General features: G+C 40.2%; 1 protein-coding gene across 3 annotated transcripts in view; it reads left to right on the top strand.

Annotated features, from left to right (window-relative positions):
* RTN1 (reticulon 1) overlaps window positions 1–13,968 on the top strand; it is a 231,032-nt gene that overhangs the window by 207,777 nt on the left and 9,287 nt on the right. For all 3 annotated transcript variants that reach the window (XM_045059987.1, XM_011283247.4, XM_011283248.4), the window contains one exon: window positions 13,073–13,280. In XM_045059987.1, the coding sequence (XP_044915922.1) occupies window positions 13,073–13,280 (208 nt within the window). The remainder of the gene's footprint in view (window positions 1–13,072; window positions 13,281–13,968) is intronic.

Genomic DNA, 13,968 nt, shown 5'->3' with positions numbered 1-13,968 from the left:
AGTGATTCTTAGTGAGCCCAGTCCATAGACCTGCAGAGCAGGGTCGAGTATACAAATGATGAAATGGGTGTGATCCAGGAGCATCTGTGAATTACCGTTGCAGGAGGCAGTGTAACATTGTTGAGAAGGTCCTCCACAAGTATTATGGGTGAAAGTGTTTCTTATAAAAAGAAATAAAGGAAGTGAGCTTCAGGTTTTTTACATATTCTTAAACATTCCGTGGAGAAATTGCAGCCCATTGAACATTTCATGAAGACTCTACTGAAACTAATACAGTTGTCATAAGAACTGCAGTCCACCTGCAAAAGGAACCTTATATTTACTTTATTAATATGCATGATTTCAGCTAGAGACAAGAACATTTAAGGAGACTAAAAAGTTCACATTATGCTAGTACAAAGACTTTGTAATACATTATAAAATGTATACATGACTATATACATTACAGTACATTAGTACATTAATGTAGACATTACAAAGAGTTTGCTTCCAATTAAAAAACATGATACAACTACCCCTATATTGGTTAATAAAACAAAGCCCACCCAACTCAGTGAAAGCAAAAGGAGAATAAAACAATCGCCTAATAAAACACCTCTGTAGATAGTAATCTTACAGATCACCACAATACTAATATTTATCGGGCACTTTTACTGAATGCTTTACTTGGATCATTGCACTTAATCCTCACAAATCCTATGATGTGTAAGTTTCATTATTGTCTCATCTTATAGGTGATGAGCTAAGACTTCCACCAAGGCACATGGCTGGTAATGCCAGAAGAGACTAGATTCGGGCCTAGGCTATCTGACCACAGATCCCTGCCCCCCCCCCCCCCCTTCTCACTGTTCTGCCATCTGCCTCAATGGTAGATGGCTTTTTCCTCAGTGGTTTTTCTAAGAATATGAATTATGTAGGTGATGGTGATTTTGTGGGCCTAGTAACTCATCACATTTACATAGTTTTCATTTGCCACATATCTTCTCATTTGAACTTTCAGTTTACTCTTGGACATCATGAGGCTCAAAGAGGATAAGTGATTTATCCAAGGTTTTTTGATAAGTGGTGAATTGAGTGGTGAAAAGGTGACTGCTTCAAATCCAGAACTCTTCCCATGACAGCTCTCCACCTCTTTTTCTCATGCTGAGTTATAGGGTAAACTTTCATGTACTCCTGCTGAGATATTTTCACATGGTTTCTCCCTTTACAGACAGCAAAATTTCAGTGATCTTGACCAATTTATGCTATTATGGTAATCCTCACCATCATCATCAACTCATCATCCACATTTCTCTGTAAATATTAGCTATGTCCCAGTAACTATCCTAAATGCTTGTTACATGTATGACTCCCATTTTACAGAGGAAGAAACTGAGGGTTTTGAGGCAGAGAGGGCTTGGGCTTGCCCTTGGGCTTAACTGGGTCCCAAACACAAGGCAGTCTGATTCTGAAACCTGTGCTTTTAATGACTTTACTATACTAACTAAATCCAAATGATACTATGGCAGGGGAATAAAATTTGAGCAAAATCCTTCATCCATGTTATTCCATTCGTGCTCTAAAGATAATTTTTTCCAGATATCATTGTACTCAACAAATTCATCTGGCAGGATGCTTGGTAATACAGTGGGGTTGATACTTGTCACCTGTTTGGGGCTCCTGCTCAACTCCCACTTGACTCTGTGTGGCAGCATTCTGTAATTAAAGCTTTCCCAGCATGTAAAATATTAATGAAGGGTGAAACACTAAAAGTGTTTCTGTTTTTTTATAAAATAAAATATTTTATGCTGGTCTGCAGTGTTCTGGGGAAATGCTATTCATGGTGGTCCATTCTGAAAGATGCTAGTTCAAAACAGCCAAGCATCCCAGAATACACAGAAAAAAAATATCTGTTTTAGCTACAGTAACTGAAAGAAATGCTTGTATTTTGAAAATGGCATTTGGTAAAGATAATACATACATGAAGGCAGATCATTACCACCTTTTATCAAATACCTTCTATTTGGGCTCAATCTCATTAGAATACTGTACAAATATTACAACATAAGCATTACACTTGCACACTCCCTCTCTGCAGATTGTAATGAGATCCAGTGGGGGAAACTGGCTTAGCTGGGGATCTGGGGATTTTTTTTTTTAATGAAAGAAAACTCATTATACAGATAATATACCAAATATGGGTAGTTACTACTCCATTGCAAAATAAAACTCTACTTTGTCACAGTGTATGATTATTTTCAAGAGAGTCTTTATAAGGGAATATTCCAAAGTTTGAGGAGAGAATGATGGCTTTATTTTTCTCTAAAAGTGATACATGCACATTATGAAAATTTCCATTTGTACAAAGAAAGGTTCAAATCAAAGCCGCAAATCACCCAAAGTCCTACCACCTACAGTTAATCAGTGTTAGTATTTTGCTGAATATTGCCCAATATCTCCATACCATGTAACGTGAAGCTAGAGGACTGGGTTGGCAACAAAAACAGCTTTTATGAAACAAGATTATATGCGTCTCAAAAAATACTTGAAGTAATCTAATGGAAGAAACTGACACGAAACTCCGAGAATTGCTGAACTTCAGATACATGTTTCTTTACTGTATGAGCTATTCCTTCCTAAAATTAAGAAAAAGTCTATGAGGTACATCAATAGATTAGGATAATTTTTTACTTTCATGTTTGGGTTTTAGACTGTACTCATGGACTCTGTGCAGTGTCTAACTTTGTTTTTAGAGGAAGACCCATCACAAGTGAGAAAAACTTGACAGAAATGCTGATCTAAATCCACATCTCCAAATCTATTATTTTTCTCAGATTTCCCTGAATTAATATTTAGTTCATTAAAAGAACACAGGTGCTGGGTGGCTCAGTCGGTCGATTTGGGCTCAGGTCATGATCCCAAGGTCTTGGGACTGAGCCGCGCATCAGGCTCTACACTGAGCACGAAGCCTGCTTAAGAGTCTCTCTCTTGTCTCCCTCTGCCCCTCTCTCACACTTGCATGTGCTCTCTCTTTCTCTAACATAAAATAAAATAATTAAAAAAAAATATTCCTGATACTCTATGAGTAAAGCATTAGGATTATGATTGCAGATTCCTAGTCCATCCTTAATGAGCAGGCCCCTTTCTTAATCATTTTTAAAAGGTTTCTCTCTCCCTCTCTCTCCCTCTTTCTCTCCCTCTGTTTCTCTCCCTCCCTCCCTTTCCCTGCCTCCTTCTCTCCCACTTTTCTCCTTATGTTTGAAATGATATTCTTTACTCATTTCTCTTTCATATTTAGACTAGTTAATACGTTTTGGGAACAGAATCTATGAAGTAATTGATACATTTTAAATCACCTTACAATAGAATTAAATCCTAAAATTCACTGAATCCAGCAAACAAAAGCTAACATAGGTGGATAACTCCCAGGACATCGCCTTTCTTTTTGGAAATAAATGTACATCACCACAAAATTTCCCATCCTTCTCAACTTGATTTCCTAAGTTGTGTATGCATTTGGCCATGTATCAACATTTACATATTGTCACCTCTCCATTTCTTATGAAAGTACACACAACCGTTCAAAGAAACAGGATTGCCTTATAATTAAGCTCACAGTTTGAAAGTCAAGAATTAGACATTAATAATCCTTTACAAGCCATCTTTTGTCTAGATGACAATAACAATTACATTAAAACCTTGGTCATTGTAAATGTATTCCAAATTTATAGCATATATTCCAAATAAGAAATTTGATAGAGGTTTTAGAACTTAGAAGTAGCGTTCTGTTTAAGCTATTTGTTTAGCTATATGTTTAAGCTCTATTTTTAAGTTAAATCTGAGTGAAGTTGTCTTATAATTCAAGCACTCCTTACAAGCTCTTTGCCCAAACTGATGTTAATTTTGAACAGATGAAAAGTACAAATGTAACAAGCTTTAATTTTTAGAATTTATCAACAGTTCCACCCATTTTGCAATGAGTATGTCTCGCTTTCAAGATCAAATAGAGTGGTAACAAGTATTATGATGGACATAATGTTTTATCGACTGGAACAGAGGTACCATGAGAGAGCATACCTTTGCCTTACCTTTTTAGTTCAAAAAACATTTTGCCATTATGGTTTTGGTCAAAAATTTTAAATATAGTCCGTGTCTATAAAGAAGCAATAGCTGTCTACCTCCATGGTTCTTTTCTATTCCAATACAATGATGGATTTTAAGATGTGGCCCAGACAAGGGCCCAGACAATTGTGACTGATTACCACCAACCAAATGAACAGTTTTGTATTTTGATCAAGTCAGAAAGCTTAAAGAAAGGAAAAGCACATAAGGACATCCATTACTTACTACCTTGCAAACCTCTCTGTGTGCTTCCCTCAGCTACCGTGTGCCCAAAGCCTGTCTTTCTCTCCATATGGTCATCTCTTCTTTTGATGCCAGTTGCCCTGTTGAGACCCCTCCAAATGAGTCCATTTGCTAAAAGATTTAGCAGGAGGATCTGGCCACACTGTCTTCAATACTGGGCCCTGCTGTTTCATTTCCTGGCCAATTCTACCCCATCCAGGTGACAACGGGCCTGAGCACCCCTGCGTTCCTTTCCAAGCACAGGGAGAATGTGGTCCTACTGGTTAGAAGTAGCCTGTGGATTAAATGCTCTGTTCTTTTACTGTCTACACAGAATGCCAGGTGTAATGTATCTACTCATTCGAAACATCTGCTGAATTATTTAAACACCCAGAAATAATAGTGTTGGCATTTTTCTCTTCACAGTCATATTGACTGCATTTATGCAGTGAGAGGGAAGAGCCTGGAAAATGGAATCACTGCAGGTGTTTTTATCAGCAAAGGTCTCTTCCAGCAGTTTCCCTCTGGATTACCATTTAAAGTTTAAATATATGTAGGGGCCTATTTCATAGCAAAGGAAACTCATGGAGTAGTTGACTAGGAGATGTCATCTTTGAAGGTCACCGTGCATGTTTAATGTCTTGTATGACATCAGTTCCCATTATGTTTCTCTGGTTTGATGGCAAACGAGGGAAAGTTAAAGTAGGGAAAGTTACTGCTGTTTTTTTTTTTTGGTAGCTCTTTATGGTGTGACATTTTGTTGGCCTGAAAAAAGCGGTGAAAATCAGAGAAACTGGCTGTCACTGCTTTGGACACTGGGTTGTAAAGAAGTGAGGTTTTTTGAGCCTCTAATCCTTTTCAGAAGGTGGTCAAGTATTGTAGTCAGTTATTGGAAGCTTACTAAAATGTAAAGTCAACAGCATGTAATTTTTCAACAGTCCTTTCAATGAAATGCTGATACTATCTATAAACAGGATTTTCTCCCTTGGCCTTTTATAAAGTAGCACTTACTTATCACATAGCAAGTGGTGCAGTGCTGCCTGAAATCTTTACTGGACCAAGATGGACTATAAATAAACACATTTAAGAATATGGTGCAATAATGCAGATAATTGTGCACAATTTATTGCCATTTCATTGTTATCCATTTATACCACATTTTGCCTTATAAATAAAATAGGAGTAGCTGCACCACTGCCTTTCATTTCGTACATTTTTAATAAACTTTCTGAATACTGTACCGCTATTGGATCATAAAATTGACTACACTTAAAATGGTTTCCTCAACCAAAACATTTTGGGCAGCAGCTAAGGGCTCTCTCTCTAGAAGTTTGACATAGCATTTTATTTCCATTTAGCTATTAACTCAAACCTTGGATCACTTCTATTTTTTCTTTTCTGTTCTTGATTGGATTATGGAAAGTAAGGATAGCTCTGATTTCTGCATGCGAAATCAGGAATCTTCAAATCTGCCAAATCTGCCAGTTCACCCTTGACTGAATTAGTTCTAGGTGAGCCCCAGGCAAGCTGCAGTGGGTTCTCCCACATGTGGTTTGGGGACTAAGATGAGATCACCAAGCCCAGTCCATTTATCAATTGATAGGATGTACTGATCTCTCATTTCAAAGCCGATGCATTGCTCCTTGGTTTTTAGCAAAGTAACTTTGGTTTTTGCAATTGACAAAGCAATACAGTAATTTACCAAAGACTATGGGGGTTAATTTGTTGCAGTTATAGAGTTACTTATATTTTTTTTACTTTGGTTTTATGGAAAGTTTATTCAAATACCCATTTTTTCTGGATCAGCTGCTATAACCTTCCTACACAAGTTTACATCACTCTAAGCAGAATTAAAATGTGAAAAATCATCATTTACACAGCAGATTGGAACACAGAAATTCTCTTCTCTGATCACACTTCACCACTTCCTACCCTTCCTACTGAATCATCATGGGCCATTTGCTGTCACTCTGACCACACGCAGCCATTGCCATTCCCCCAGCGCATCAGTTTCCAACAGTCTTGGCTGCTTGTCAGTCACTAGAGATCCTTGACTTTAGCCAAACCCTCTTTACTTTCTGGCAGTCCTTTTATTGATTGCTTTCTGAATTTAGACTGTATTTTTCTAGATCAGCACTGTCCGATAGAAATATAATGTGAGTCATTACCTAGAAATTTTAAATTTTCTAGTAGCTTCTTCATTAAAAAGTAAAAAGAGGGGCACCTGGGTGGCTCAGTCGGTTAAGCGTTCAACTCTTGATTTCAGCTCAGGTCATGATCTCATGGTTCATGAGTTTGAAACCCATGTCAGGCTCTGTGCTGACAGTGTGGAGCCTGCTTGGGACTTTCTCTCTCCTCTCTCTGCCCCTTCCACTCTCTCTCTCTCTCTCTCAAAATAAATAAAATTAATAATAGTAATAATAAAGTAAAAAAGAAACAGATAAAGTTAATTTTGATAATATATTTAATCCAACATATCCAGAGTACTAGTCTTTCAACAACAAAATCAATATAAAAAGTATTATATGTATAATCTACATCCTTGTTTTGGATTAAGTCTGAAATCCGATAGGTAGTTTACAGCATGTCTCATTTGGGACTAGTCACATTTAAGGTGCTCAGTAGCCACGTGTGGCTCATCACTACTGTATTAAACAAGGCAGGTTTGGACTTTTCCTAAATTCTTCAAGCCCCATCCTTATCCTCCTCAGTCTCAAGAAGACCTCATAACTCATTTTCCAGGATTTGAGTAAATCTACCTCAAGCCACTTTACGTCACTCTATGTTGTTCCCTTCCCACCTCAACTCATATTTGTAGCCACACCCATACATTCCCCAAATGTCTCTCCCTCTTTGCCCATTCTTTTCATTCTTCTCCCTTCTTTGAAAACAAAGAGCTATGGCTAATCCCATCCTTTTGCCCCTTCTCTGAGACTTTGCTCAGCCAAATCTCCCCTCTTTCCAGGATCCTCACTCCTCCCTTTCTATTAATATCCCCAGGCTTTGCTCAACCTAAAGGTTTGCGTTTGCTGCTACTTTCCCAAACTACCATTGTATTTGCCATCTTCTTCATTACTTTGAACTTCCCACCATTCATCCAACGCTTTACAATATGGCTTCCATTCTCACTACTGCTAGTACTCCCCGCCAAGTTATGAGTGACCTTCCAGTCTCCAAATCCAGGGTCCTTTCTCGATTATCATTTCCCTTGTTAGGTCATCAGCACCCCTCACTGTAGTCTACCCTTTTGTCCTGGGAAGTTTCCTTCTTCTTGACTGCCATAACCTACACTGTTGGGGTACCCATTCTGACACTCAGACAGGACTCCTTTGATATGCTCCATTTACTTCTTTGAATCTTAAATTATGGTCTCATTCTCAGTTGCGTTTCTTAGTCTCTCCTGTCATGGGGGCTTCCTCCACTCTTGTGGCCTCAATCATGCTTTCTACTCATATTCAGCCCTTCTTACTAAATTTCAGTCTTGCATTTCCAGTTTCCTACTGTGCATATTCATCTCAATATCATTGGAGTATGATATTACTGACCATTTAACTCAGGGCTTCTGTGACAAAGCCTATAGAAAACCCAAATCATTTGGTTTTTAACCTTTACGAAATTTAGGAAGTATTGTAACTGTCAGCTTCATCTCACCTGTGATCCCTATCCCATCTCTGCCCTAGGCTGTGTCAAAATGCCCTTTTTTGATGTCATCGGGTTAGAACCTGGAGGTTTAAAAGCAAGTGTCCACTTTATCCCAAACCAGCTCCCACTCCGATTTCCTGTTTTTGTCAGTGATATTAATCACTCAGTCACCCAGCTTTGAAATGTTGCCTTCACCCTTAATTAGCTCTTCCTCCTTTCTCCCACGGCTAATTAGTCACCCTTCTTGTTGACTAATCCTTCATAATATTTCCCTTTATCCACTCCATCTCCTTAACAAATTGTTCGCTACATTCACAAACCATCCCACGTCCTCTTTCATCAATTCCAGCACCGTCCCTTCCTTGAACTCAACTTTTGCCACTTCCGACAGCACAAAATGTATTGGTACTGATTCAGCATTTTGTAAATGAGCATCAGTCTTCCCAGCTAGATCTTAAGTCCCTTAAAAGCAGGAACGGAATTGTATGATCTCTTCGTTCTTGGTTTCACTAGATGAATAGATGGCCAATAGGTATTTACTGTTGATAATGACATGTTATCACCTAAAAGTTTTTTTCACATTCAATATCTAGCTCTGGAAGCAGATTTAAATAAATCAGGTTGCTCAAATTAATTTTGCATACTTTGGGGAATGTTTAACCTATAACCATATAATGCGAGAGAGGCAACTGTTTTCTTCTGGAAAAAGCATCAAACTTAGGGTTTGAACTCATTAACTAGTCAGTACACAAGTTTCTTAACTTTTAGCTTCTTTATCTGTTATACGTAGACCTATCCAGCAGAGTTGACTGTGAGGTGTAAATGAGATAGTATCAGAGGATGCTTTGAACATTTCAGAATCTACGTAAATAGCTTATGATATCAGAAAAGTACTCAGAATAAACATCCCATTGATGTTGTAAGATGAATCTTTTGCTAACCTCCTAATTAGAAACCTCTAGCAATCTTTTTGTTTGTTTTATTTTTATTTTTTATTTTTTTGAGAGAGAGAGAGAGAGAGTAGGGGGAGAGGCAGAGAGAGAGGGAGATACAGAATCCAAAGCAGGCTCCAAGCTCTGAGCTGTCAGCACAGAGCCCGACACGGCCTCGAACCCATGAACCATGAGATCATGACCTAAGCCAAAGTTGGACGCTCAACCGACTGAGCCACCCAGATACCCCAGAAATCTCCAACAATCTTAACACGTTGATGGAAAGACCTGCTGTGTAATGACTACACCAGACTAATTTAGTTGATAGTTCACACTCTCTGCCCATAGTTTCTTCACATAAAGCCCTTACCTGGTGCCTGCCATTCTTGGCTATTTAAACAGGTATCCAGAGACTGAGAAGGCTTTTCTAGAAGGGTACACCGTTTTTAACAAGTGTTAAGTGACTTATCAAGTGGGGGTTCACTTGATAATACCAAACTTTATATTTTCTTTGCCTGAAAGTTTCTCGCAGGGTCTCCCATGCCACTTCACCTCATCTCAGAGGTAGGTAAGCCCACCTTCTCTAGTACTAAGGAGTGCCCCCTTTAGCACAAATCATTCTGTCTTATAATGTATTTGTTTCTAAACGTGTCTGCCATGTGAATCTAGGGGTGTCATGAAATAGAAGATTACAACTTATTTGTGGGTGGGTTTTCTTTCTTTCTTTCTTTCTTTCTTTCTTTCTTTCTTTCTTTCTTTCTTTCTTTCTTTCTTTCTTTCTTTCTTTTTTAACAATTCATTGATTTTTATATCCCTGGGACTTAGCACAAAGCCTGGCACTTAAAATAAAGTTCTTACTCAATAAATACTGAATAAATGAATAAAACGTAAAAGAGGCAACCCTGCAGATAATGGTGATGTTTTAGTCTTTTTGTTCTCCTTCCCTCCCCCCACCTCCCCAACAGAATAAATGCTAGGAGGCTTCAGTTCCCTAGGGATCTTTAGCCCTGCTGGCCTGGACTTCCCTCAATGTGTTAGTCCAGATCCCTTCCGCAACAGGGGGGCGCTAGGCTTCTGGGAACATCCCTTCTCCCACTTCTATCACCTGCCCTCAGAGGCCCAGGGGTTTCTTGTTGTCATGTCTTCCAAAAGATCGGTCCCTCTTCTCTGTCTGAAAAGGAGTATTACTTTGGTGCTCTTGTCTCAACAAACTCGTCTAAAACAAAACACAATTGGTAAACTCATTTGAATTTTGTTGTTAACGGTGAGCTCATCTTCAGTGTATTATCCCTTTCTTTAAAAAGAAAGATAAAAAGGATTAACCTAAAGCAGCGAATTTCTAATATTAGAATGTCAGTCCATGTGACTGGCGCTTGGGCCTGGGAGAAGAGAGGGGCTTTAGAGCAGCAGTGCTTTTCCTTTGCCCCTGGAAACCTACTTGTAGAACCAGCCCCACTCAAGAGAAGAAAAATCTTTTGTTTCACACCGAAACACGCTTGTGATTCTCTCCTCTACTTCCTACATCACACAAGTGTTGTAAGAACGAATTTTTGCCCAACAAAATGGCAGACTACTCTAATCTTGTGTGTTAATGTCATTGGTGGACCAGGTCCTGGTGGATATGGAGTCGGTGGAAAAGGATGACAGATCAGCTCAAAAGGAAGTTCTCTCGGGGCGCCTGGGCGGCTGAGTCGGTTAAGCATCCAACTCTTGATTTTGGCTCAGGTCATGATTTCACGGTTTATGAGATCGAGCCCCCACATCGAGCTCTGCAATGTGGAGCCTGTTTGGGATTCTCTCTCTCTCCCTCTCTTTCTGTCCCTACCCCCCCCCCCCATCAACATAAATAAACTGTTTTAAAAAAGTAAATTCTCGGGGCGCCTGGGTGGCGCAGTCGGTTAAGCCTCCGACTTCAGCCAGGTCACGATCTCGCGGTCCGTGAGTTCGAGCCCCGCGTCGGGCTCTGGGCTGCTGGCTCAGAGCCTGGAGCCTGTTTCCGGTTCTGTGTCTCCCTCTCTCTCTGCCCCTCCCCCGTTCATGCTCTGTCTCTCTCTGTCCCCAAAATAAAATAAAAAAAACGTTGAAAAAAAAAATAAAATAAAAAAGTAAATTCTCCTCCAGCTTCACACTGCTGAGGTATCCTCAGCCTGTTATAAAAGAGCCCCCACCCCACCCCTTAAGTCCTTGATTTCCTCTCCAGCCAGCCTGAGGTAAAACTGTTGCGGAGGGTTAAAACTTTGCCCCGCAACACTCCTTATATCCCCTCTAGAACGTCAGAGAGTTGCCACAGGCTATGTGACCTTTTCAGTACTGGTCCTTCAGCTAGCTGCATACCTGTGTATGGTGGGAGCACCTCCTGCTCTCTTCAACCTGGTCACTTCCATTTTCCTCTGAGCAAATGACTGATATCTAATCCTTTAGTAAACCAGCTGCCTTTGGGTATACCGCACGTGAAGCAACTGCCATTTTCATTCGGGTGTGAGATGGGGATCTTGTGTCTCATTTTCTCTTTCTGAAAATTTATTCATGTAACATTCGATAAAAACCGTTTGTTGCAACAACATGGATGGACCTTGAGGCCATTATGCTAAGTGAAATACGTCAGACAGAGAAAGACAAATATGATTTAATCTCATTTATATGTGGAATCTAAAATAGCCTAACTTGTAGAAACAGTAGAATCGTGGTTACCAGGGTTAGGGGGTCGGGGGACTGGAGAGATGTTGTTGATGGGTGGGTACAAACTCACTACTAGAAGGTAAGTAAATTCTGGAGATCTAATGCACAGCATAGTGATTGTAGCCAACAATACTGTATTATAAACGTCAAAATTGCTGAGAGACTAGATCCTAAATGTTCTCACCACAAAAGAAATGATAATTATGTGCCATAATAGAGGTGTTAGTTTAATGTTCTGGTAGCAATCTTATTCTAATATTTAAATGTATCCAATCAACATGTTGTACACCTTAAACTTATGCCATGTTATTTGTCAATTATATCTCAATGTATTTATTTAGAAAAAATTTCTTAATGTTTATTTTTGAGAGAGAGAGAGAGAGAGAGAGAGAGAGAGCTTGAGCAGAGAAGGGGCAGAGAGAGAGGAAGACACAGAATCTGAAGCAGGCTCCAGGCTCTAAGCTGTCAGCACAGAGCCCGATGTGGGGCTTGTACTCACAAACCTCAAGATCAGGACCTGAGCTGAAGTCAGATGTTCAACTGACCGAGCCACCCAGGCGTCCCAATTGTATCTCAATTCAAAAACACGTTTGTAACTTGCCTAATTGGAGAATAAATTTGCATGCATTCTCCAGCAAGGCTTCTTTGTTTTTTCATAATCTGGTGACTGGAATATGGAAAATATTTACATTTTGTACCATATTTGAAGCACTGTGGCTTTGTTCTTTTGAACTCAGTCTTTTGTTTGTAAGCAAAAGAGGGAAATAACTGAGTGAGAGATGTGATCTAGATTTTTACAGCTGCATTCCGTATTTTTAAATCATATAATAGGAGTGAATAAATTATGTTGTACAAAATGGTTTAATCCAAGTGTCAGCTCCAGGGATTCTTGAGATAGCTACTAACTTTTCAGTTTTGCTGGCTTTGGTGGCAGGCCGTGTCTTTACTCAGAAACCTTTGTCATTGGCTGGGGTCTCTGGACCTGTCGCCACGCTTCTGAAGGTACCACTTCTCTGAAACCTCCCTTTTCATTGTTCCTGCCCTTTCTGAGCAGCAGGAACAGTCACATGTCTGCTGTGCACATCTCCAGGCCACCATTAAGACATAACCTTGTCAGCAGGGTATCAAGATGCATGCAGTCAGTACCTTCCAGAGAGGCGGAGCAGGTATTTCAGAGTCCTCTGTACTTTGAGATTTGTTTCAGAGTCACAGACGGTGTGGCCCCGCAAGATGCACTCATAGAGGTATGGTCGCTGGAGACTCACCAGCCTTTTCTTACCTGCAATTTATAAACTGTCCTCAGGGACGGGAAAGAGTCTTCCAAAGCAAAACACAATGGCAGCCAGTGCCCTGGCCAAAGCCCTGTGTCTGCTCGCTGGTGTTTGGGAATCCTGAGTCGAGGTGAGGACCTGCGGCCACCACGGCTCCGCGGAATGAGTCCCGCGGCAGTTCTGCCAGTGCTAAGTGTGTGTGTGGCTTTGGTCTCCTCCCCACAGCTATTGACCTGCTCTACTGGCGGGACATCAAGCAGACTGGGATCGTGTTCGGGAGCTTCCTGCTACTGCTCTTCTCCCTGACCCAGTTCAGCGTTGTGAGTGTCGTGGCCTACCTGGCTCTTGCCGCACTCTCAGCCACCATCAGTTTCCGCATCTACAAGTCTGTGTTACAAGCGGTGCAGAAGACCGACGAGGGCCACCCTTTCAAGTGAGTACCCCAGCTGGGCCAGTCCTTGCCCAGTCTCTCACGGGGCTCCTTCCCCCTGGCTCTGTTTCAGCTCCTGGGCATTTGGGTGATATGTCTCTGGGACCTGACAGATGTCTCCCGAGTCTCTTTAATGCCCTGGCTTCTAATAGCTAATATTTCTGGTGAATTTCTAAGGCAAACTCAGTTATCCCCATTGTAACACTTACTTGCTGTATTGAGTTTTTATATTTAATTATTACTAATGAATTAATATGCATATTTAATATAAATGTATAGAGCATACACATATTTTATATTTTATTTTTAATTATTACTAATAGTGATCATAATCCATTATATGTGCACAATGTTTTATAATTTAAGGAGTAAGCAACAATTAATCCTCCCTACCCTGAGAAGAAGGCAGACCAGTGTAATTAATCTCTACGTACAGGTGGGAAAACTGAGGCTCTAAGATGTAAAGTGACTTGCCCAAGGTCATATGGTCAGTAAATAGCACAGAGTCAGGGCTAGGGTGTTTGGATTTTTATTTCTGTGGTCTCTGGAAGCTTCATATCAAAGGGCCAACTTTCTGAGGGGTACAAGTTCATGAATAGTCTTATAACGTGCCCTCCTCTGCATTTTTATACTAGGGAAATCTGACTAGAATGAACATTAAAGAGGAGGAATTGTTTTTAAAGCCATATAC

This window comes from Felis catus, chromosome B3 (assembly GCF_018350175.1).
Source record: "Felis catus isolate Fca126 chromosome B3, F.catus_Fca126_mat1.0, whole genome shotgun sequence".
Classification (NCBI taxonomy): Eukaryota; Metazoa; Chordata; class Mammalia; order Carnivora; family Felidae; genus Felis; species Felis catus.
This window is presented reverse-complemented; position numbering and strand designations above follow the sequence as displayed.